This window comes from Oncorhynchus clarkii, chromosome 7 (genome assembly GCF_045791955.1).
Source record: "Oncorhynchus clarkii lewisi isolate Uvic-CL-2024 chromosome 7, UVic_Ocla_1.0, whole genome shotgun sequence".
NCBI lineage: Eukaryota > Metazoa > Chordata > Actinopteri > Salmoniformes > Salmonidae > Oncorhynchus > Oncorhynchus clarkii.
The window spans coordinates 35,838,961-35,862,997 of NC_092153.1; the positions used below are offsets into that span (position 1 = coordinate 35,838,961).

At 43.1% G+C, this 24,037-nt stretch overlaps 2 protein-coding genes across 2 annotated transcripts in view; one reads left to right on the forward strand and one right to left on the reverse strand.

Moving 5' to 3' along the window:
* LOC139413233 (cytidine deaminase-like) lies at positions 1-7,510 on the forward strand. Its single transcript, XM_071160373.1, has 4 exons — positions 1-281; positions 1,243-1,354; positions 5,316-5,373; positions 7,078-7,510. The coding sequence occupies exons 1-4, from the start codon at positions 92-94 to the stop codon at positions 7,210-7,212; spliced, it is 495 nt and encodes a 164-aa protein (XP_071016474.1). The 5' UTR covers positions 1-91; the 3' UTR covers positions 7,213-7,510.
* Positions 7,441-24,037, reverse strand: part of LOC139413231 (dnaJ homolog subfamily C member 16-like) — a 27,467-nt gene continuing 10,870 nt past the window's right edge. The window contains exons 10-16 of the mRNA XM_071160371.1: positions 18,851-19,028; positions 18,556-18,738; positions 17,787-17,863; positions 12,476-12,556; positions 10,373-10,462; positions 10,098-10,268; positions 7,441-9,825 (exon numbers count right to left, since the gene is read on the reverse strand). Coding sequence (XP_071016472.1) covers positions 9,258-9,825; positions 10,098-10,268; positions 10,373-10,462; positions 12,476-12,556; positions 17,787-17,863; positions 18,556-18,738; positions 18,851-19,028 — 1,348 coding nt within the window. The 3' untranslated portion in view covers positions 7,441-9,257. The remainder of the gene's footprint in view (positions 9,826-10,097; positions 10,269-10,372; positions 10,463-12,475; positions 12,557-17,786; positions 17,864-18,555; positions 18,739-18,850; positions 19,029-24,037) is intronic.

The window sequence follows — 24,037 nt, forward strand, 5'->3', positions numbered from 1 at the left end:
ATACCTCCACAGAAAGTCAGAGAAACTCAACAAGAACAGACACAGGCACCAACACCCACAGATTCACACCACAGACAGACTCAGAGCCAGTATGGGAGACCTGCCGATCGAGATGCTCCATGGTAAGGACCAGGGGTCGCAGCTCCTCCACCTCCCAGACAGGGTAACGGTAGAAGGGCTTATCCATCAGTCCCTGGAGGCCAAGGAGTTTTCCTACTGTCCCTACAGCAATTTCAGGGTCGGGGCTGCCCTTCTGGCCCACGACGGCAGAGTGTTCACAGGTGAGATATCATCTATCACTTCAAATCTATTGATTGAGTTTACTTGATCTTAAAAGAAAATACCTACATCTGACAATCAGTATACGTTTAGTTCGATCTATTTGACCAGGTAAGTTGACTGGGAACGTGTTGTCGTTTAGCTATAACATTGAACTGGGAAGACTTATAGTGGAGAAGGATCCGACGTTAGATGCACGTGTTACAGTAAAGTAAAAAATGTACAGAACGTCTACATTTTAATCAAGAACTTTAGAATAGATCGATAACCAGGAAATAGGCATATCCCACACTCTGTAAAATACATTATTACCCTGTAACGTTTACACTGTCAAATGTGTGACAAAGATTGCTTCTAATCACGAGCAGGAATATGTACGTGTGTAAAATCCAATGTTTCAACGTTCCTGAACCAAGGAATAACCACATATGAAGCAGGCCTGTGATGTTCAGAATGATGTAACTGTCTGTGTTCTACAGTTCTGTAGATTATTCACACTTGTTCCCTCAGCGTTGGAATTTACTCAGTCAGAAATTAATCAGTTAGTCCGTTAGAATCTAGTCAGAAAGGAATTTAGCTCAAGTGGGCAAGAAGCCTTTTTGTGCACAAGCATAACTAGGTTATTTAACAATACATGAACAGTCAGTAAATTCAAAGGACTTCAATAACTTTGTTGAGTACACTGTGCTCTCGACTGACTGGTTTTGCATAACCTGTTAATGATTAATTAGGGGAAAACTATCGAAACCAAGTAATCTCCTTGGCCTAAAGACACATTTATTTGCAAGAGGATGCTTGGTATTTTCAAATCAACCAATCCATCAATTGACCAATCATATAAGATCTTTAGAGGGAACAGGGGAGACGTCTTCAGCTCTGTCTGCTTTGCCTTTGTTTTAAGCCCTTTGAAACCAAGTGAAAAGCGCTGTGCATGACAGTAAATGTGATCTATCGTCTCTTCAGGTTGCAATGTGGAGAACGCGTGTAACAACCTGGGTGTGTGTGCAGAGAGGAACACCATCGCTAAAGCAGTGTCAGAGGGACGCCGTAGCTTCAAGGCCATCGCTATCGCCAGGTAGTTCTACACTGAGTGTACAAATGATTAAGAACACCTGCTCTTTCCTATGACAGACAACCGAAAACGAAAGGAGACAGTATGTGTTTTTTTCATAAATAACAACTGGTCTCAAGCTTTTGCTCACCTGATAAAGAATATCTCATGGTAAACTGCAGACTTATCTACCAAGAGAGATCTCATCCATAATTACACGGCTGTCTACATTCCTCCACAAGCCAACACCACTCTGGCACTCAACAAACTGTATGGGGCAATAAACAAACAAGAAACCGCTCACCTCAGCGTTTCTGGTGGGTGGTGAATAACACAGGGAAACTTAAAACCAATCCTACCTCACTTAGCGCCCCTACTGGCGCGGGATAAAACTCTAGACCACTTTTATTCTCCCACAGAAACGCATACAAGACCCTCCCTTGTCCTTCCTTCGGCAAAATTTGACCATGACTCCATTCTCCTGCTTCCTGATTACAAACAAAAGCTCAAACAGGAAGTAGCAGTGATAGACTCAATACGGAAGTGGTCAGGCGAAGCAGACGCGAGGCTACAAGACTGTTTACTAGTACAGACTGGGATATGTTTTGGAATTAATCCAATAACATTGAGCCATTTACCACAACAGTCACAGGCTATATCAATAAGTGCATAGACGATGTCGTCCCCCACAGTGACTATAAGAACGTGTCCCAACCAAAAAGCATTTGTTGCAGACAACATCCACTCTGAGCTAAAGCCTAGAGCTACCACTTACAATACGGGGACATGCTTTCATTCAGCCACAAGAGCATTAGTGAGGTCGGGCACTGATGTTGGGCAATTAGACCTGGCTCTCAGTTGGCGTTCCAATTCATCCCAAAGGTGTTCAATGGGGTTGAGGTCAGGGCTCTGTGCAGGCCAGTCAAGTTCTTCTAGAGTCAATCTTAACAATCAATTTCTGTAAGGACCTCGCTTTGCACAGAGGGGCACTGTCACTGAAACAGAAAAGGGCCTTACCCAAACTGTTGCCACAAAGTTGGAAGCACAGAATTGTCTAGAATGTCATTGTAGCGTTAATATTTCTCTTCACTGGAACTAAGGGGCCTAGCCCGAACCTTGAAAAACAGCCCCAGACCATTATTCCTCATCCACAAAACTTTACAGTTAGCGCTCTGCATTGGGGCAGGTAGCGTTCTCCTGGCATCCACCAAACCCAGATTCGTCCGTCAGACTGCCAGATGCTGAAGCGTGACTCATCACTCCATATGAAACGTTTCCACTGCTCCAGAGTCCAATGGTGGCGAGCTTTACACCACTCCAGCCGACGTTTGACATTGTGATCTTAGGCTTGTGTGCAGCTGCTCAGCCATGGAAACCTATTTCATGAAGCTCCCGACGAACAGTTATTGTGCTGACGTTGTTTCCAGAGGCAGTTTGGAACTCGGTAGTGAGTGTTGCAATTGAGAAGATTTTTACGCACCACGCGCTTCAGCACTTGGCGGTCCTGTTCTATGAGCTTGTGTGACCTACCACTTGGCGGCTGTTGCTCCTAGACATTTCCACTTCACAATAACAGCACTTACAATTTACCGCGGGAGCTTCTAGCATGGCAGAAATTTGACAAATTGACTTGTTAAAAAAGTGGCATCCTATGATGGCGCCATGTTAAAAGTCTTCAGTCAGCTCTTCAGTAAGGCCATTCTAATGCCAATATTTATCAATGGAGATTGCGTGGCTGTGTGCTCGATTTTATATACCTGTCAGCAATGGGTGTGGCTGAAACAGACAAATCCACTAATTTGAAGGGGGTGTCCACATACCTGTGTATATACAGTGCATTCAGAACTTATATAGACCCTTAGACTTTATCCAGATGTTATGTTACAGCCTTATTCTAAAATGGATTTAAAAAATAATTCCTCATCAATCTACACACAATACCGCATAATGACAAAAACAGAAATATAAATACCTTATTTACGTAACTATTCAGACCCGTTGCTATGAGACTCGAAATTGAGCTCAGGTACATCCGGTTTCCATTGATCGTCCTTGAGACGTTTCTACAACTTGGAGTCCACCTAAATTAAATTGATTGGACATGATTTGGAAAGGTCTCAGAAGCAATTGTCCGTAGAGCTCCGAGACAGGACTGTGTCAAGGCACAGATCTGGGGAAGGGTACCAAAACATTTCTGTAGCATTGAAGGTCCCCAAGAACACAGTGACATCAATCATACTCAAAATGGAAGAAGTTTAGAACAACCGAGTCTCTCCCTAGAGCTGGCCGACCGACCAAAGTGAGCAATCGGGGGAGAAGGGCCTTGGTCAGGGAGGTGTCAGGAAAGAACCTGATGGTCTCTAACAGAGCTCCAGAGTTCTGTTGAAATGGGAGAAACTTCCAGAAAGACAACCGTCTCTGCTGCACTCCACCAATCAGGCCTTTATGGTAGAGTGGCCAGACGGATGCCACTCCTCAGTAAAAAGGCACATGACAGCACGCTTGGAGTTTGCCAAAAAGGCACCTAAAGGACTCTCAGAACATGAGAAACAAGATTCTCTGATCTGATGAAATCAAGATTGAACTCTTTGGCCTGAATGCCAAGCGTCACGTCTGGAGGAAACCTGGCACCATCACTACGGTGAAGCATGGTGGTGGCAGCATCATGCTGTGGGGATGTTTTTCAGCAGTAGGGACTTGGAGACTATTCAGGATGGAGGGAAAGATGAATGGGAAAAGTACAGAGAGATCCTTGATGAAAACCTGCTCCAGAGTGCTCAGGACCAGGAAGGTTCACCTTCCAACAGGACAACGACCCTAAGCACACAGCCAAGACAATGCAGGAGTGGCTTCGGGATAAGTCTCTGAATGTCCTTGAGTGGCCCAGCCAGAGCCAGGACTTGAACCCGATCAAACATCTCTGGAGACCTGAAAATAGCTGTGAAGCGATGCTCCACATCCAACCTGACAGAGCTTGAGAGGATCTGCAGAGAAGAATGTGAGATACTCCCCAAACACAGGTGTGCCACGCTTGTGGCGTCATACCCAAGAAGACCAAAGGCTGTAATCGCTGCAAAAGGCCCTTCAATAAAGTACTGAGTAAAGGGTCTGAATACTTATGTAAATGTGATATTTCCATGATTTAAAAATTTGCAACAATTTTTTTTTTAACAGTTTTTGCTTTGTCATTATGGGGTTTTGTGTAGATTGATGAGCAAAAAATGTGTTTAATCCATTTTAGAGTAAGGCTGAAACGTCACCAAATGTGGAAAAATTCAAGGGGTCTAAATACTTTCCGAATGCACTGTACCATGTATCTCCCTCGAGTACCTCTGCACATTGACCTGATACTGATACTCCCTGTATGTAGCCCCATTCTTGAGTATTGTATTCCTTGTATTAGTTACTATTTTTTGATTTAAAAAAAATTACGACTCTGCATCGTTGGTAAGGTTCACAAGCCAGCATTTCACAGTAAACTCATAGACTGTTGTATGCGGCGGATGTGATAAATACATTTTGATATGTGTACATTCCTCATCTCAATAATTCAAGTCTAATGCTGACTCCTAGTGTCAGGATAGTGTTATAACATCTTGGTAACTATCAATGTTCTTATACAAATGTGTTCGAGGCAGGTTGACGTTTATCGTCACGAGTCTCGCCCTGGAGGCAGAACTGAGCAGTTTCCGCTAGATGGGCCAGCTGGAGTCAAAATTGGCTATATTGTAAAAATATATGTAAGGAAAAAAACAAATTGGTTGACATTTAGGGTTAACAGTGTGGTTAAGGTTACAGTTGGGTTTAAAATTAGATTATATATGACTTTGCGGCTGTGCCAGCTAGTGACCACTCTGCAGAGCTGCCTCCAGTATGAGTCACCCCAATACATGCCAACCTGCATGTTGCATAGTGCAGTGCAAGGACAATAGCATTCTTCTCATTGACGGTGTTGTAAAATGTCTTCATATCAATTTGTTTGCAGTGACTTAGATGACCAGTTCATCTCACCATGCGGTGGCTGCAGACAGTTCATGAGAGAGGTAAGGATAATTCAAGCCTTGCATCCTAGGAGGAAGAGAAATGGTCTGTCATTCATCTATACTGTAGGTGTAGTAGGTCTACTTCTGTTACAATGCCTACATTCTGATGACTAAAGTAGTTATAGAGCAGGAAACTTAATCTAAAGTTTTGCTGATGCTTCATATACAGTGGGGCAATAAAGTATTTAGTCAGCCACCAATTGTGCAAGTTCTCCCACCTAAAAAGAGGAAAATCACATTGTAGGATTTTTAATTAATTTATTTGCAAATTATGGTGGAAAATAAGTATTTGGTCACCTACAAACAAGCAAGATTTCTGGCTCTCACAGACCTGTAACTTCTTCTTTAAGAGGCTCCTCTGTCCTCCACTCGTTACCTGTATTAATGGCACCTGTTTGAACTTGTTATTAGTATAAAAGACACCTGTCCACAACCTCAAACAGTCACACTCCAAACTCCACTATGGCCAAGACCAAAGAGCTGTCAAAGGACACCAGAATCAGAATTGTAGACCTGCACCAGGCTGGGAAGACTGAATCTGCAATAGGTAAGCAGCTTGGTTTGAAGAAATCCACTGTGGGAGCAATTATAAGGAAATTGAAGACATGCAAGACCACTGATAATCTCCCTCGATCTGGGGCTCCACGCAAGATCTCACCCCGTGAGGTCAAAATGATCACAAGAACGGTGAGCAAAAATCCCAGAACCACACGGGGGGACCTAGTGAATGACCTGCAGAGAGCTGGGAACAAAGTAACAAAAAGCCTACCATCAGTAACACACTACGCCGCCAGGAACTCAAATCCTGCAGTGCCAGACGTGTCCCCCTGCTTAAGCCAGTACATGTCCAGGCCCGTCTGAAGTTTGCTAGAGAGCATTTGGATGATCCAGAAGAAGATTGGGAGAATGTCATATGGTCAGATGAAACTAAAATATACCTTTTTGGTAAAAACTCAACTCGTCGTGTTTGGAGGACAAAGAATGCTGAGTTGCATTCAAAGAACACCATACCTACTGTGAAGCATGGGGGTGGAAACATCATGCTTTGGGGCTGTTTTTCTGCAAAGGGACCAGGACGACTGATCCGTGTAAAGGAAAGAATGAATGGGGCCATGTATCGTGAGATTTTGAGTGAAAAACTCCTTCCATCAGCAAGGGCATTGAAGATGAAACGTGGCTGGGTCTTTCAGCATGACAATGATCCCAAACACACCACCCGGGCAATGAAGGAGAAGCATTTCAAGGTCCTGGAGTGGCCTAGCCAGTCTCCAGATCTCAACCCCATAGAAAATCTTTGGAGGGAGTTGAAAGTCTGTGTTGCCCAGCAACAGCCCCAAAACATCACTGCTCTAGAGGAGATCTGCATGGAGGAATGGGCCAAAATACCAGCAACAGTGTTTGAAAACCTTGTGTAGACTTACAGAAAACGTTTGACCTGTCATTGCCAACAAAGGGTTTATAACAAAGTATTAAGATAAACTTTTGTTACCAAATACTTATTTTCCACCATCATTTGCAAATAAATTCATTAAAAATCCTACAATGTGATTTTCTGGATTTTTTTCTTCTAATTTTGTCTGTCATAGTTGAAGTGTACCTATGACGAATTACAGGCCTCTCTCATCTTTTTAAGTGGGAGAACTTGCACAATTGGTGGCTGACTAAATACTTTTTTGCCCCAATGTACAACGTGTTTTTCTCCAGTTTGGGGCCAACTGGGACGTGTACCTGACTAAGCCAGACGGCTCATACATAGAGATGAAAGTCAGCGAGCTGCTTCCTGTCTCCTTCGGTCCAGAAGACCTGTCCATGAAGAAAGTCGTCAAGATCCCCAACTAGTATTAACCTGTTATAACAACCACTGGAGGGGGGGGGGTAGCACGTGAGGACTGGACAGTAGTGCTATGTCAACGATGTATATTTATGCATTTTCATTGTTCATGAGTAATCGAGATTTCAGTATGTTATTGACAGTACATTGATCAATTTGTATCCAATACATGTATAATATTTTGTCACACTTCGCTGGTATCTTTATTCCACATCAATCTATTACTGTGAGTGATAAAGATTTAGAAAATGTTTATTCATGTTAGGAAGCATAGTTACATCAAATAAATAGCAACAGCACATCAAATAATTCTATATTTCACATCATTTCATACTAATCGTTTAAAATGGACTACAGTACTACCGACTCTCCCAAACAGTTCAACTCCTCAAATGTACGTTGGATTAAATCTCTCATCAGCACCAATATTGGACATGGACATGAGAAACACATTCAAATGAAAAAGCAGGCAAAGTGAAATATCTACGTAGTTTATATGTATAACTTAGCGAGCGGGAAATCATTCTGTAGCAAGAATGCAAGTAAAGGACATCTTATGCAAACCTTGTGTGCAAGTGTGACCGACTGGGTTTGAACCATGGACCATACGGTTTCAAGCACAAACTGTTTAGCTCGCTAAGCTAAAGCCTTAACCAAAGTCTTCAGGTCTCAGGCAAGGTTACTCATCATCACACAAGCATGGTTCACAAGCACATCATGAGGTACAGGAAGGAAAGAGTTGTGGAATAAAGTTGATGGAGCTTTGCAAATCTCACGGTGACAAAACACAGAATATTCTTCTGACAAAGACATGCAATAAAATCCATAGCGGTATATTTAAGGGCACGGACTCAAAACGAAAGTAAAAGAAAAGAAACGAGACAGAAGGATGATTCAACCTTTCTGCCTGATCTGCAAAGGGAAATAAATATTTATAAAATAGTTGTACTGAGATCTCCAGCTTGGGGACCTGGCCCTGAGCAGCAGCAGAGAACACCAAGGGCTCTATTCAACCAGCTAGGAACAGTTTAGCACCCCCAAGTCCTAACCATTAGGAAAGAATAAGCCAAACTGACCTTAGTCCAGCGTTACTGTGGTAAAAGTTCAGTAAGCATGAAATAGGAGGAAATGTCGTGAAAAGGGAGGTCATACCTGAATTTGTGCTACAAAAACGAGTTTGCTTTTCCTGTTTCAAACATGTATTCCTTTGAACAGGACCCTAGTTTAAAACTGTACATGAGATTTTTTTTTTGCTTCACATCATTTTGTTCAGTACATGGATCCTAACCTACGTAATCCCCCCCCCCCCCAATCCCCCCCCATAATTGAACCAAAGGCAGCTGGTGAGAGGAGCTATCGGAGGAAGGGCTCATTGTAATGGCTGGAACGGAATCAACGGAATGGTACCAAACACATCAAACACATGGAAACAACGTTTGACTCCATTCCATTGATTCCATTCCAACCATCACAATGAGCCTGTCCTCCTATAGCTCACCCCACCAGCCTCCTCTGAATTGCACATAATATACTCCCCCCCCCCCCCTCCCCCTCCCCCTTTCTTTAAATCCTAAGAGCTGGTGGTTATTGAATAGGGTCCTTGGTGTTTATTTACAACAAAATATCCAAACATACAGTAGTCAGTGCTTTACAGTGCTACACGTCAATTGTCTCAAGCCCTAATTCCGGGTTAACAGCTTCCTATGAAAGACAATGGCAAGATCAGTGCATTTGAAGCTTCACCTACTACAGTCCCTAAAGCTAAAGTAAAAAATGATTGTTGTGATAGGGTAAATGGAGCTTCAGTTTCTTGCCTGGTCCCGGATCAGTTTGTGCCATCTGGCCAACTCCTATGACCATTGTCACACCTGAAGTTGGCATTCGCAAGAAAGCACAAACAGATCTGGGACAAGGTTGGTATACTTTATAGGGTTATATTAATCTTCTGTATTATTCATTTGGCTTTGCATAATGACTACTGGCTACGTTTAAGCTGCAGAAATCTCATTTACACTTCATATGGGTCCGGTCGGGTCCAGTCCAGTGTGGTTCCTCAGTTCTGGGGAGCGGGGCTGGAGCTTGGGGAGGTGGTGTCCAACCCAGGCCAGCCAGGGACGCTGTGCCTGGGCAGAGTCCCCTCCATCAGCCTCTCCATCCACAGCCCCAGCCTGTCCAGCTTATGGTGCACCTCCAGACTGGTAGCCCTGGAGGCCCGCCCACCACCCCTCCCACCCCTACCCGACAAACCCCCCTCCTCCCTGGACCTTGAACGTGAGCTCGACTGGGATCGCGACCTTGACCGAGACTTTCTCCTGGAGCCTTCGTCAAATGATGAAGATGATGAGCTTGAGCTCTCTCCTCCAGTGTCCGTGTCCCCAGTGAAGACAGGTCTGAAGAGACAGAAGTACTTCTTGTGTCCATTGAGTGCCAGAACATGGCCTGTGAAGTCTCTGGGACGACCTGAGAAGGGAGAGGAGTATTCATCCCCCTCTCCTCCTCCCCCTTCCTCCTCCTCTCCGTGGGTCAGGACCCGGGCTGCAGTAGGACAAGACTCCAAGAGAGATGGCATCCACTGGCTGTGTTTGTCTGCATTCAGGAAGGAGAAGTGTAGGGTCTGGGTCCTGAGGGTGGGCATAGAGAGACAGACACAATCACAGACAGAGACAGAGTGGGTGTGGCACAAAAATACACTAATCACTAGAGCAATTGTGGCATAATACAATATAACACAGAATGCATTTAATTTCTGACACAAAATAAAGTGTTGAGGTTATTTTCTAAAGCAGTACATTTTCTGTAACCATTACTTATACATTTTTGTCTCATTCATTTATATATGAAAAAAAAAAGTATATATTTTGCAACAGAGGCTAAGCAGTGTGTAGCATCTTACCCGGAGAAGGAGAAAACCTCTTTGGCGTACTTCCTGAGCAGAGCATTCTTGGAAGCGTCAGTGAGGACTAGGACCACGTTGATGTGACCAGGTCTCAGCTTGACCAAGTTACTGATGTAGGTGATGTTTGTCAGCTCCGTCACCTCCACAAAGTCCTTCTTAGGAGGACGACTGGCAGGTGGGGAGAGAGGAGAGAAGAGGGTGAATACTCGTTATGATAACGAAGATAAATATCCTTGCGCATGCATGCACGCATTCTTTTATTTTATTGTTACCTGGAAGTATTGGCTCTACCAGGTGAGTCTTCAGTCTTTGGTGGGTTCTTTGGCTTTGGTTTTTGGGGAGGCTTCTCTTCACCCGAGTCACTAGTGATGAACAAACGGTGAGAGAACAGCTGTATGTCTGTCTGCTATCAGAAGACATATGACTTATCGCTCGACTACTGACACTGACTGAAAAGTCTATGTTTAAGGTTGAGTTAACTCTCCAAACATACAAATGTGCAGCATCAGGTGCTTTCCAAGTATATTTCAGAAAGACAAATGGGATTCTACATGTTTCTATTGTAAATACTGTCTCAACAAATCCTGATAAAATAATATATATGTCGGGCTTGTGGAGCCTACAAAGAAGAATTCATGAGTTAGCTATTGATTTCCTGGTTCACAAAAAAAGCTCAACTTAGATATAGTTAGTCAAGTTTGGACACACCTACTCATTGAAGAGTTTTTATTTTTATTATTTTCTACATTGTAGAATAACAGTGAAGACATCAAAACTATGAAATAACACATACGGAATCATGTAGTAATAAAAAAGGTGTCAGACAAATCAAAACATATTTTATATGTGAGATTCTTCAAAGTAGCCACCTTTTGCCTTGAGGACAGCTTTGAACAGGCTAGGCATTCTCTCAATGAGCTGCATGAAGAATGCTTTTCCAACAGTCTTGAAGGAGTTCCCACATATCACGAGCACTTGTTTCCTTACCTCTGCGGTCTAACTCATCCCAAACCATCTCAATTGGGTTGAGTACGGGTGATTGTGGAGGCCAGGTCATCTGATGCCTCACTCTCCTTCCTGGTCAAATAGCCCTTACACAACCTGGAGGTGTGTTTGGGTCATTGTCCTGTTGAAAAACAAATGATAGTCCCACTAAGCGCAAACCAGATGGGATGGCGTATCGCCTCAGAATGCTGTGTTAGCCATATTGGTTACGTGTGCCTTGAATTTGAAATAAATCCCAGACAGTGCAAACAGCAAAGCACCCCACACCATCACACCTCCTCCTCCATGCTTCACGGTGGAAACCACACATGCGGAGATCATCCGTTGACCTGCGTCTCACAAAGACACGGCGGTTGGAACCAAAAACCTTACATTTGGACTCATCAGACCAAATGACAGATTTCCACTGGTATAATGTCCATCGCTCGTGTTTCCTGGCCCAAGCAAGTCTCTTCTTACTGGTGTTCTTTAGTAGTGGTTTCTTTAAAGCAATTCGACCATGAAGGAAGGCCTGATTCACGCAGTTTCCTCTGAACAGTTGATGTTGAGATGTGTCTGTTACTTGAACTCTGTGAAGCATTTATTTGAGCTGCAATCTGATGTGCAGTTAACTCTACTGAACTTATCCTCTGCAGCAGAAGTAACTCTGGGTCTTCCATTCCTGTGGTGGTCCTCGTGAGATAGTTTCACCATAGATAGAGCATGATGGTTTTTGCGACTGCACTTCAAGAAACTTTCAAAGTTCTTGAAATTTTCCAGATTCACTGACCTTCATGTCTTAAAGTAATGACGGACTGTGGTTTCTCTTTGCTTATTTGACCTGTTCTTGCCATAATATGGACTTGGTCTTTTACCAAATAGGGCTGTCTTCTGTATACCACCCTTACCTTGTCACAACACAACTTATTGGCTGAAACGCATTAAGGAAAGAAATTCCACAAATTAACTTTTAACAAGGCACACCTGTTAATTTAAATGCACCTCATGGAGCTGGTTAAGAGAATGCCAAGAGTGTGCAAAGCTGTCCTCAAGGCAAAGGGTTGCTACTTTGAAGAATCTCAAATATATTTAGATTTGATGAACACTTTTCTGGTTACTACATGATTCCGTGTGTTATTTCATAGTTTTTATGTCTTCACTAGTATTCTACAATGTAGAAAATAGTACAAATAAAGAAAAGCCCTGGAATAAGCAGGTGTGTCCAAGCTTTTGACTGGTACTGTATGCGTTTTTGGTTGAGTCATTTAGACCATGACTATTTCAAGCTTATTTTTCATGTATATATTTACATATTTAGGCCAGTTAGCAGTCCTACGGTATGTAAACTAACTTTGAGTCCCAGCCCCAGAGGCGGAGGCTCCCATGCTCACCTGAAGGCCTGGATGATGACAGTACCAAAGAGGATGAACAGAGCAGAAAAGATGAGAGACAGGATGGGCATCATCTCCCGCCTAGAAGACAAACATCAACAAGTTTAGATGATAGATTTATAGTATATGATACTTCGCTGTCAATTTTGTTCTACCATAAAACACCAACAAAAGGTTTAATAAATGTGTTGCAGAATTGTGTCAATCACCATCTAACCAAGAGGTAGATAAACTTTTTGTGGCCCACATCAACAACCATGTGAAAAAAAAACTATAATCAACAGCCAATGTTTACTTATATTTGTTTTGGGCTATGACTTTCAACTGCAATCATTGTCAGTATTTCTGATTGTCTCCTCAACGCACTCTCTCTCATACTTTTACATTTGCGACTATGACTAGGGCTGTGGAGGTCATAAAAATGTGTCAGCCAATTACTGTCATGCAAAAGTATGCCGGTCTCACTGTAATTGACCATTAATTAACATAAAAACGTTTAGCATATCCAGGCCTCCACGCATACAAGCTGCATTCAAGCCGCTGAGCTGATGTGCTCCTTTGGAACATCTACATTTAAAAAGCCTCATAAATCTATTTAATATACTGTACACCATCACAATAAATCCATAATTTATTTTTAGCCAGGTCTAAAGAAACAATATCATATGAAGAACATTTATTTCAGAAGAACAGAAAATGGAGTTGGCCTACTGTATGTTATCTGGCTAAACTCCATGCCATAGGCCATAGGCTGCACACAGCCAAGACAACACAGGATTGGCTTCGGGACAAGTCTCTGAATGTCCTTGAGTGGCCCAGCCAGAGCCCGGACTGGAACCTGATCAAACATCTCTGGAGAGACCTGAAACTAGCTGTGCGACACTTCCCATCCAACCTAACAGAGCTTGAGAATGGGAGAAACTCCCCAAATACAGGTGTGCCAAGCTTATAGCGTCATACCCAAGAAGACCAAAGGCTGTAATCGCTGCCAAAGGTGTTCCAACAAAGTACTGAGTAAAGGGTCTGAATACTTATGTAAATGTGATATTTCAGTTTATTTTTAATAAATTTGTAAAAATGACCAAAAAAACGATTTGCTTTGTCATTATGGGATATTGTGTGTAGATTGACGAGGGGGAAAAAAACAATTTAATCAATTTTAGAAAAAGGCTGTAATGTAACAAAATGTGGGAAAACTGAAAAGTCAAGGGGTCTGAATACTTTTCAAATGCACTGTATGCTTATAAGTCCCGTACCATTATTTCATGTGATTTTTTAAAAAGAAGAATATAATAGATAGATATTTTCCCCATTCTGGAGCAAGACCGCATATGAAGTGACTATGTTGAGTGTAAAAGTGATCATTTGAAACAGGTCCTGTCAGCTAGATTTAGAGTTATTTGGCAACTTAGTTCTGAACAATGTTCCCTCTAAGCTGCGCAATTGCGCGGACACGCAGGAGCCCCGAGACTGCAGCGCGCAGAAGAAATATCAGCCCACGGAGAGAAGCACGAGATTGAACTCCACTTTCTAGAGTTTTCCCTGACAGTTAATATAAATGTTATACATTGAACGCATTATTAGCCAGTTTCAATGCAACATACCAAAACAAAACAAACTACGTAAGAGATTTTGTTGTCGGCAGAAAGCATCGGAGTAGGATTCTATTGCCCACGACTCAGGCCGTCCTCTACACAGACCAGTGTGGCATAACACATTTTTTTTCATAACCAATCCATTTGCCTATATGCAAATAAGCAATAGGCATATATGGATCTGTGTCATTTACTTTGAACTGGACTGTGTTTACAGCTGTGGTCGTGAATAGATGCACTTGTTTTGAGATCAAAGCAAGAGCTAAATGTAGCCATGTGTGCACATGCTGTTCATATCCTTTGCCAGGTAAGAGTTATTAGCCCAGTTATAGAACATTTGTAGTCAGCAATAGGGGAGTGATTGCTTCCTACAAGAACACAAAAGGTGTAGATTTCTAGACATCTTTGAAAAGCGGGTCAAGTAAAGAGCTTTTTTTTTGTCTTAAAGGGTCAGTGTTGTATTTTGAGACAGGCTTGAATAAGCTAAGTAGCCAATAGGCAGAAGGTAGCATAACTTGTCTGATTCTCTGTAATAATGGTATGGGAATAATAATGCATTTTATTTTGTAAAGTGGTTTCTTGCGTTGAACAACATTCAGTCACCTTATCTGAAGGACAAGTATATAAATACGTAAATGTCAAGTCCTGCGTATTGTTTTGAAAAGTCTCATGGAATATAGGTCTACATTGAACACCACACATTGGCTGCTGCTGTAGGCTGAATGATAGTACAGCCATGTTAAAATGTTATGGGATGCATTTTCTACACTGTTTTTGATGGTAGGCCACTCTGGTAGGCCTACATTATGATCAAAAAGCCATAGTAGCCTACTTGGCCACTGTTAAAACTAACTTAAAGCGGGTACAGCCTCAGTGTTGACAGTTAATGAATGCCGGAATTCTCCCAACGTTCGAGTTAGCACTCAGCATTGGTTGTTTGAGGGAACATTGGTTGCGAATGATACAAACCGTAGAATGTCTTAGACATCAAAACATATATGGGCCGTGTGGTAGTAAAATTACAATATTATGTTATGATACCGTTTTAATTCATGGTTGTTTTCATGCAATGGAGTAGCTTTCATAGAACTCTCTTCATTCTGATTGAACTGAGAGGAGACTTTGAAGCTTGGATTGGCAACTGATTAAGTGATGGCTTGGTGAAACTTTCCAGCCACATTCCATTCTGTGATTAGTGGTGCATGTGAGACATATGTCTCTGGTCGGACTAAGCCTGCGTTCATAGATTAGATGTGTGTGTGACCCGAGATAGCCTGAAGGAATAGAACAAACATTTCAGTGTTGGCTCTCATCCTTGCTCATGGGAAACTTCGAGGAGTAAATTAACACCCCTGTGCAGATAAACGACAGGATGAACCCAGAATGGTTTATAGTGCCCAATCTGCATAGGGGGGGGGGTGCAGCCATGATTAAAGCATTTTGAGGTCCCCTATATAAAAAAAACCCTGTATACTATATGTATAATTTTAAGCACTCGGCAACACACACTTCGGAGTGTGGGTTCGCCGGTTTCATTATTAAATCAAGATGATTGTTTGAAGAAATGACAAAGTCTCGCTCACTTGATTTGAATATTCCACCACAGCTGCATGACGCAACGATATGCTATTGATGATTTGAGAAAGTCGGGGGGGGGGGGCTTGGTTGCTTGCCTCAGGCTGCTCCTCTCATCAAGTGATGATATTTTCACCCGTCAGACTATTCTCAATAGAATTTTGTCTTTACTAATATGTCAAATTAGTCTAGATTTAGAAATGGCCCATTATCAAATTGGCAGGAACAGGGGGAAAAAAGACATGTCATCTGTATGCACTCAAATAGCGAATGGAGGCCGTGGGCTTTTCTGACTGTCCGTTTTCCAATGATGCTCGATGGGCTACTTCAGTATATTAGTTGAGCTGTGGATAATATGAGCAGCTGAGAAATAATAGAACATTCATTTCACTCCATGCGTCAACCGCTTTGAGGAGCATGCGCTCGCTGTAAGACAGGTGACATACCGCCCAAACTCCGTATGGCATGGGCTCTCCAACCTTGCTCCTGTAGCTACCCAGTGCTTAATTTGTGAAACCAAGTAAAAATCTGTTTGGGAACATCGATAGTAACATGTTTTGCACAACAAGGCACATTTCACTGTTGACAGACCCTCTGCGCCCATGAGAAAGGAATAAAAGAGAGGAGTTGGAAACGCATGGCGGTGAGATATTCTGTAGCTAAAAAGTCATGTCAGCCTATTGATTATGAAAATATTACAAAAACTCAGATTACTAGGCTATTCAGAATCAGATACAAATTCACTACAATTGTAAGCCGCACAGTTGACTGTGCCTTAAAACAGCTTGGAAAATTCCAGAAAATTATGTCATGGCTTTAGAAGCTTCTGATAGGCTAATTGACATCATTTTGAGTCAATTGAAGGTGTACCTGTGTATGTATTTCAAGGCCTACCTTCAAACTCAGTGCCTCTTTGCTTGACATCATGGGAAAATCTAAAGAAATCAGCCAAGACCTCAGAAAACAATTGTAGACCTCGACAAGTCTGGTTCATCCTTGGGAGCAATTTCCAAACGACTGAAGGTACCACGTTCATCTGTACAAACAATAGTAAGCAAGTATAAAAGGAAAAAGGGGAAAGCTTGCAAGCCGAAGAACACCATCCCAACCGTGAAGCACGGGGGTGGCAGCATCATGTTGTGGGGTTGCTTTGCTGCAGGAGGGACTGGTGCACTTCACAAAATAGATGGCATCATGAGAAAGGAAAATTATGTGGATATACTGAAGCAACATCTCAAGACATCAGTCAGGAAGTTAAAGCTTGATTGCAAATGGGTCTTCTTTTATGGACAAAGATTCCAAGCATACTCCAAAGTTGTGGCAAAATGGCTTAAGGACAACAAAGTCAAGGTATTGGAGTGGCCATCACAAAGCCCTGACCTCAATCCTATAGGAAAGGTGTGGGCAGAACTGAAATTACAGGTGCGAGCAAGGAGGCCTACAAACCTGACTAAGTTACACCAGCTCTGTTAGGAGGAATGGGCAAAAAATTCAGCCAACTTATTGTGGGAAGCTTGTGGAAGGCTACCCGAAACGTTTGACCCAAGTTAAACAATTTAAAGGCAATGCCACCAAATACTAACTGAGTGTATGTAAACTCCTGACCCACTGGGAATGTGATGAAAGAAATAAAAACTGAAATAAAATCCTTCTCTCTACTACTATTATGCTAGTGAGGTAGGTTTATTCGAGGTAGGTTTCATCATCTTTTCGAGCACGATTTCTGCTTTTGTGCTGGCGAGTTGCCTCGGCTTCATTTAATGTATTAGCCACCGAACTAACTAGGGATTGTGGTATAAGGAAACAGGCCATTTTACAGCAACGTAGCGGACCTAGCCATTCACTGTGGGGATGATACATGTGCCGCCTTCTCCCATGATCTAAGGGTGCTCTCTCAGTGGTTGAATTATGTATTTTAGATTTGAATCATTTTAAATTTGGATTTCTAAGGTAAACCACATTACAATGACTTTGAGATACAAAGACAATATTAAATATTTTTAAATTTCATCCGGCTTTTGGACATTTTCCCATGACCCCATTTTCATATCAGGCAACTCCCGTACGGGGTCACATCCCCTTGTTTTTGGAACCGCTGACCTAACCCAATTGAAAACGGATCAAATAAAGAAATATCTTACCAGTTGGAGAAGAGAAGGTCATCATAGATTTGAAGGAAATAATCGTAAGCTGCATTGATCCACTGAATCAGAAACATCTAGAGTTGGAGAAGAAGAGAGAAATTGCTGTTTAGTTCAGGTAGAGTGCCGTCATAGTTCAGGTGTGTGTGGTGTGTGTGTACCAGGTGTGCATGTGTGTGTGACTCACAGGGGTCAGTTCGTTGTTTAGTTCAGGTAGCGTAGCATCATTAACTGCCAAAATAATGGTTAACACTTGAGTAAAAAAGGTACACAGAATATTGAAAGCAGGTGATTCCACACGTGTGGTTCCTGAGTTAATTAAGCAATTATAACCCATCATGCTTAGGGTCATGTATACAAATTCTGGGCAAACCATTATTTTGGCTACCATGGCTATGCCCCCATAGGATGACAATGCGCCCATCCACAGGGCACAAGGTCACTGAATGGTTTGATGAGCATGAAACGATTTAAACCATATGCCATGCTGTCTCAGTCACCAGATCACAACCCAATTGAACACTTACGGGAGATTCTGGAGGGGCGCCCCAGACAGCGTTTCCTACCTCGATCAACAAAAACACCAAATTATGGAATCGCTCGTGGAATAATGGGTATCGCATCCCTCCAATAAAGTTCCAGATACTTGTAGTGTCTATGCAAAGGTGCATTGAAACTGTTCTGGCTTTCCTTTATTTTGGCAGTTACCTGTAGCTCAGGTAGGCAGGTGTGTGTGTGTGTGTACCAGGTGTGTGAGTGCGAGACTCACGGGGGACAATTCGTTGTTTAGTTCAGGTAGCGTGGTGTCATAGCTCAGGTAGGAGGGGTCTCTCTGTAGGAGCTCCAGCTGCTCGTGGAGGCGGGTCTTATCATCGTCACTGCCGTTCCATCCACCAATCACAGACCGGTACACAGCCTTACCTCCCGGGCTCCGCCTCTCCAGTATCACCACCTGTTGTGGTGCAATCAAACACGAGCGCATAATGTGTGCGTACTGTACGATACACCTTATTGCCCATTTGTGTGGGTGTGTATTGTAAGCAAAGCATGTGTTTATTACTAACCTGTGCGAACAGTGGGGCCTGGTTGTGGAGCAAGGCCTGACACAGTGGTTGTTGCTGTCTCTGGTAGACATATGTGAAGCGCAGGACGTCTTTAGTGTTGGACGAGGCGAAGGTCAGGAAGGCCCGGTTACCAGGGACAAACCCTGGCTCCTCACCAGTGATCAGCAGCACACAGTACCTGAGTGAGTGAGTGAGTGAGTGAGTGAGTGAGTGAGAAGGGGGGAAGGAAGAAGGTTTACTTTATTTTCCTTAAGGATCAGAAACGTGTCTTTCTGCTTTGTTCCAATAACCACACTAGCATACCACTTAGAACTCAGAATGCATGCCAATACAATACTTCATTCTTAGGTTTACCCCAACGCAGACATACAGTATATCCGAGAGTCTTTATTGCAGTCACACTGCAAAGATGATAAGATCTCACAACACGTATAGAAGTGCTGAACATCTCAGGAACCACAAAAAAGTTACATAGAAATCTTCTGCTATGTGCAGTGCACAGTGAGGCTGCAATAAAACGACCTAAGACAGAGGCGAGCTCTGTCCACATTAGCATACCACTTAGAATTAAGAATACATGCCCAAAACATGAGTTCATTCTAAATCAGGCCTGGGCAAACTATGGCCCTTGGGCCATATGCGGCCTGATTCAATACAGCCAGTGGAATCCTGCTCAGATCAAAGAATTTGTGATAGTAAAGTTTTGAAAAAAAGTATTTGTTATTCAAATTAGAAGCCCAATGAAAACTCGCCTTTGTGTAAAGATTTAACTACCATGGCTTGTGGGACATTTACCTTGAATGCGCATATAAATAACAACTGCACGAGGACCGACAGTAACTGACAGGCTGACACACACACGTCACAGTTACAAATAGTAGCTAGCTAGAAAATGCGCAAAAAATGTGCTTTATCAAAGAAAAGAAAAGTGGACAATGAATGTAGGGTGTTCCAGCAAGAGTGGACGTTGAAATATTTCATTATTGAGGTATCAGGGAAAGCTATGTGCTTAGTGTGCAAAGAGAGCATCACTGTCTTGAAAGACTACAACTTGTCCCGACACTTCCGTTCGAAGCATGCAGAGAAATATAGGAATGTGTCTTCTGAGCAGAGGGCAATTACGTTGAAAGAGTTGCTTTCTCATGTGCAAAAGCAGCAAGGACTTTTTACAAAACTGAATTCAGCAAACAGAATTGCGAGAACTAGCCATGTACTGTCCCACAAAATTGATAAACATAGCAAGCCATTCTGAGGGTGAGTTCATTAAAGAATGTTTAATTGACTCTGCAGCAATACTTTGCCCCGCCAAAAAAAGAGCTGTTTGAAAATGTTTCCCTGTCAAGGCGAACAGTGACACGGCGTGTTGAGGACGTCGCAGAGAATATGGAACAACAGTTCAAAAAGCTCATCAAAAAGCTAAAGGACCCTGGGATGAAACACCTCCCTCTGCAACTGGATCCTGGATTTCCTGACAGGCCGTCCCTAGGTGGTAAGGGTAGGTAAGCACACATCCGCCACGCTGATCCTCAACACAGGGGCCCATCGGAGGTTTGTGCTCAGTCTCTGCCTGTACTCCCTGTTCACTCATGACTGCGCGGAAGGCATGACTCCAACACCATCATTAAGTATGCCGATGTCAACAGCGGTAGGCCTGATCATAGACAACGACGAGACAGCCTATAAGGAAGAGGTCAGAGACCTGGCCGTGTGTTGCCAAGACAACAACAACCTCTCCCTCAATGTGATCAAGACAAAGGAGATGATTGTGGATTACAGGAAAAAGACTGAGCACACCCCAATTCTCATCAACAGGGCTGTAGTGGAGCAGGTTGAGAGCTTCAAGTTCCTTGGTGTTCACATCACCAACAAACTAAGCACACCAAGACTGTCGTGAAGAGGGCACGACAAAACCTCAGGAGACTGAAAAGATTTGGCATAGATCCTCAAAAGGTTATACAACTACACCATCAAAAACATCATGACTGGTTGCATCACTGCCTGGTATGGCAACTGCTCGGCCTCCGAGCTTAAAGCACTACAGAGTGTATGGCCCAGTACATCACTGGGGCAAAGCTTCCTGCCATCCAAGACCTCTATACCAGGCGGTGTCAGAGGAAGGACCTAAAAATGATCAAAGACTCCAGCCACCCTAGTCAGAATGTTCTCTCTGCTACCGCACAGCAAGCGGTACCAGAGCACCAAGTCTAGGTCCAAGAGGCTTCTAAACAGCTTCTACCCCCAAGCCATAAGACTCCTGAGCATCTAATCAAATGGCTATCCAGACTATTTGCATTGCCCTAACCCCCTTTACACCACTGCTACTGTTATCATCTATGCATAGTCACTTTAATAACTTTACCTACATGTACCTCAATTACCTCGACTAACCGGTGTCCCCGCACATGGACTCTATATACAGGGGGGTACCGGTACAGTCTCGCTATTGTTATTTTACTGCTGCTCTTTAATTATTTGTTACTTTCATTTCTTATTTGTACTGCATTGTTGGTTAGGGGCTCATAAGTAAGCATTTCACTGCAAGGTCTACACCTGCTGTATTCGGCACAAGTGACAAGTAATATTTTATTTGAAGAGCTAAAAGACAAGGTAAAGGATTTGACCTATTTCTCCTTGGCCCTGGACGAGAGCAGTGAGGCACGTGACACGGCGCAGTTGTTGATATTCTTACGATGCATAACCATAGACTTTGAAATTACAGAGGAGCTTGCTTCAGTGCAGTCAATGAAGAGCACAACCACAGGGAAAGATTGATTGGAGGAGGTTAATATGTGAAAAGTTATCTAGTGTGACCTCTGATGGGTGACAGGAAAAAAAAACATTGGCCTTTTGAAAAGGATACAAGATCAAGTAGCAGAGCTGAACCCAGATCAGAAAACTATTTTCCTGCATTGCATTATTCATCAGGAGGTGCTCTGTAAATGTGTTCTGAAAATGAGCCATGTGGATACAGTCACTAAAGTGGTAAACTTCATAAGAGCAAAATCTTTAAACTACAGGCAGTTTGTCTCACTGTTGGAAGAGAGTCGGGTCATGCAGATCTCCCCTACCACGCAAACGAGAGAGTGGGGAAGGTGCTTAAAAAGGGTGGGGGACCTGAAGTCGGAGATTTCCTTTCTTTTGCAAAAACTGCAAGATCAAGAATGGTTGGCTGATTATGCCTTCACCGTGGACATCATGGCCCTCATGAATGAACGGAATTCTAAACTACAAGGGAAAAGCCTTTTTGCACATCAGATGTACAGCCTTGTCAAAGCCTTCAGGGGAAAACTACTCCTCCTGACCCGCCAAGTAGAAGCCAACAATCGCACCCACCTTCCGACACTACTAGTCTGTTCCCTATCAGATGACCAGTGGGAGAAGTTGTACATCGCTGCTGCGTGCTTTGAACGGTCAGTTTTCCCGTCGTTTTGAGGATTTCAAGTATTGGAAAATGACATCCTGTTGGCTTCCTCTCCTTTCTCCTTCAATGTGGAACACGCACCCACTGGCCTGCAACTTGAGCTTATCGATCTTCAGTCTGATGCAGTGACTGGAGAACTATTCAAAACAATGTCACTGACGAGGTTCTACGCATCTCTCGATGAACAAAACCTTTCAAAGATTAGGAGTCATGCTCAGAACATGTTTGTACTGTTTGGGTCAACCTATGTATGTGAACAGACATCGTCAGTGACGAAATATAACAAGTCAAGGCACAGATCCTCTCTTACCGACTCTCACCTCTCAGCAATCCTGCGCAAAGCAACGAAACTATACCTGACTCTACTGCTCTAGTCAATGCCCATCAGAGACTTTTCCCTCTGTGTAGTTCATTGCATGATTAATAATGAAATACCTTCCAAAAGGAAAATATGGATGTGGTTTATTTCTGTGCATGTTAAAGTAAAATAAGTGGCATATCTGGACGTGATTTACAGAAGAGATATGTCAACAAAATCATACACATGATGTATAATCCTGTTATATGATTCTGGCCCGCGATGGCAAAAATATATTCTAATGTGGCCCTCCATGGAAAATAATTTCCCAGGCCTGTTCTAAGTGGTACTAGTGTGGATATTAAAGCCCAGTGCAGTCAAAAACGTGATTTTCTTTCTTAAGTTTATTAGGTACACTCACCTACCGGGTAGGACCTCTCTTTTCCTCCAGAACAGCCCGAATTATTTGGGGCGTGGATTCTACATGGTGTGGCGTTCAAACGTTGCTCAATTGTTATCAAGGGACCGAACGTGTGCCACGGAAACATTCCCCACAACATTACACCATTGACACCAGGCTGGATGGGTCCATGGCCTCATGCTGCTTACACCAAATCCAGACTCTGCCATCAGCATTACGCAACCAGGATTTGTCGAACCAGGCAATGTTTTTCCGCTCCTCAATTGACCAGTGTTGGTGATTGCATGTCCACTGGAGACACTTCTTGTTTTTAGCTGATAGAAGTGGAACGCAGTGTAGTTGTCTGCTGCAATAGATGCCGTTCTGCACATCACTGTTTTACTACGCAGTTATTTTCCTGTTTGTGGCCAGCCTGTTAGCTTGCACGATTCTTGCCATTCTCCTTCGACCTCTCATCAACAAGCTGTTTTCGCCCACAGGACTGTATGTTTATTTATTTTTTGTCGCATCATTCTTGGTAAACCCTGGACACTGTCGTGCGTGAAAAGCCCAAGAGGCGGGCCGTTACTGAGATACTACATCCGGCGCGCCTGGCACTGACGATCATACACACTCAGTTGCTTATGGCACTCCTTTTGCCCATTCTAACATTCAATCGAACAGTAACTGAATGCCTCGATGCCAGTCTGCCTGCTTTATATAGCAAGCCACGGCCATGTGACTCACTGTTTCTAGGAGGGAACCATTTGTGAACAGGGTGGTGTACCAAATAAACTGTATATTTTATTGAATATTTCCACAGTGAGGTTGGAATAATACTGCGAAATTCGAATGATGATAATTCCCTTTCGGTGTGAGAGCTGTTTGAAAAGACATCCTAAAATTTCACCCAGTTTTGAAGGGATGGAGTTTTGGGCCAAGCCTGGTGACATCACCAGGCGGTAAGTTAATTAATAGACCAATAAGAAAGAGAGTTCCAAACCTCTTTGCGAATAACAGCTAGTTTTCAGTTTCCCCCTCAGACAACTCCCATATAGTCCTCGCAAG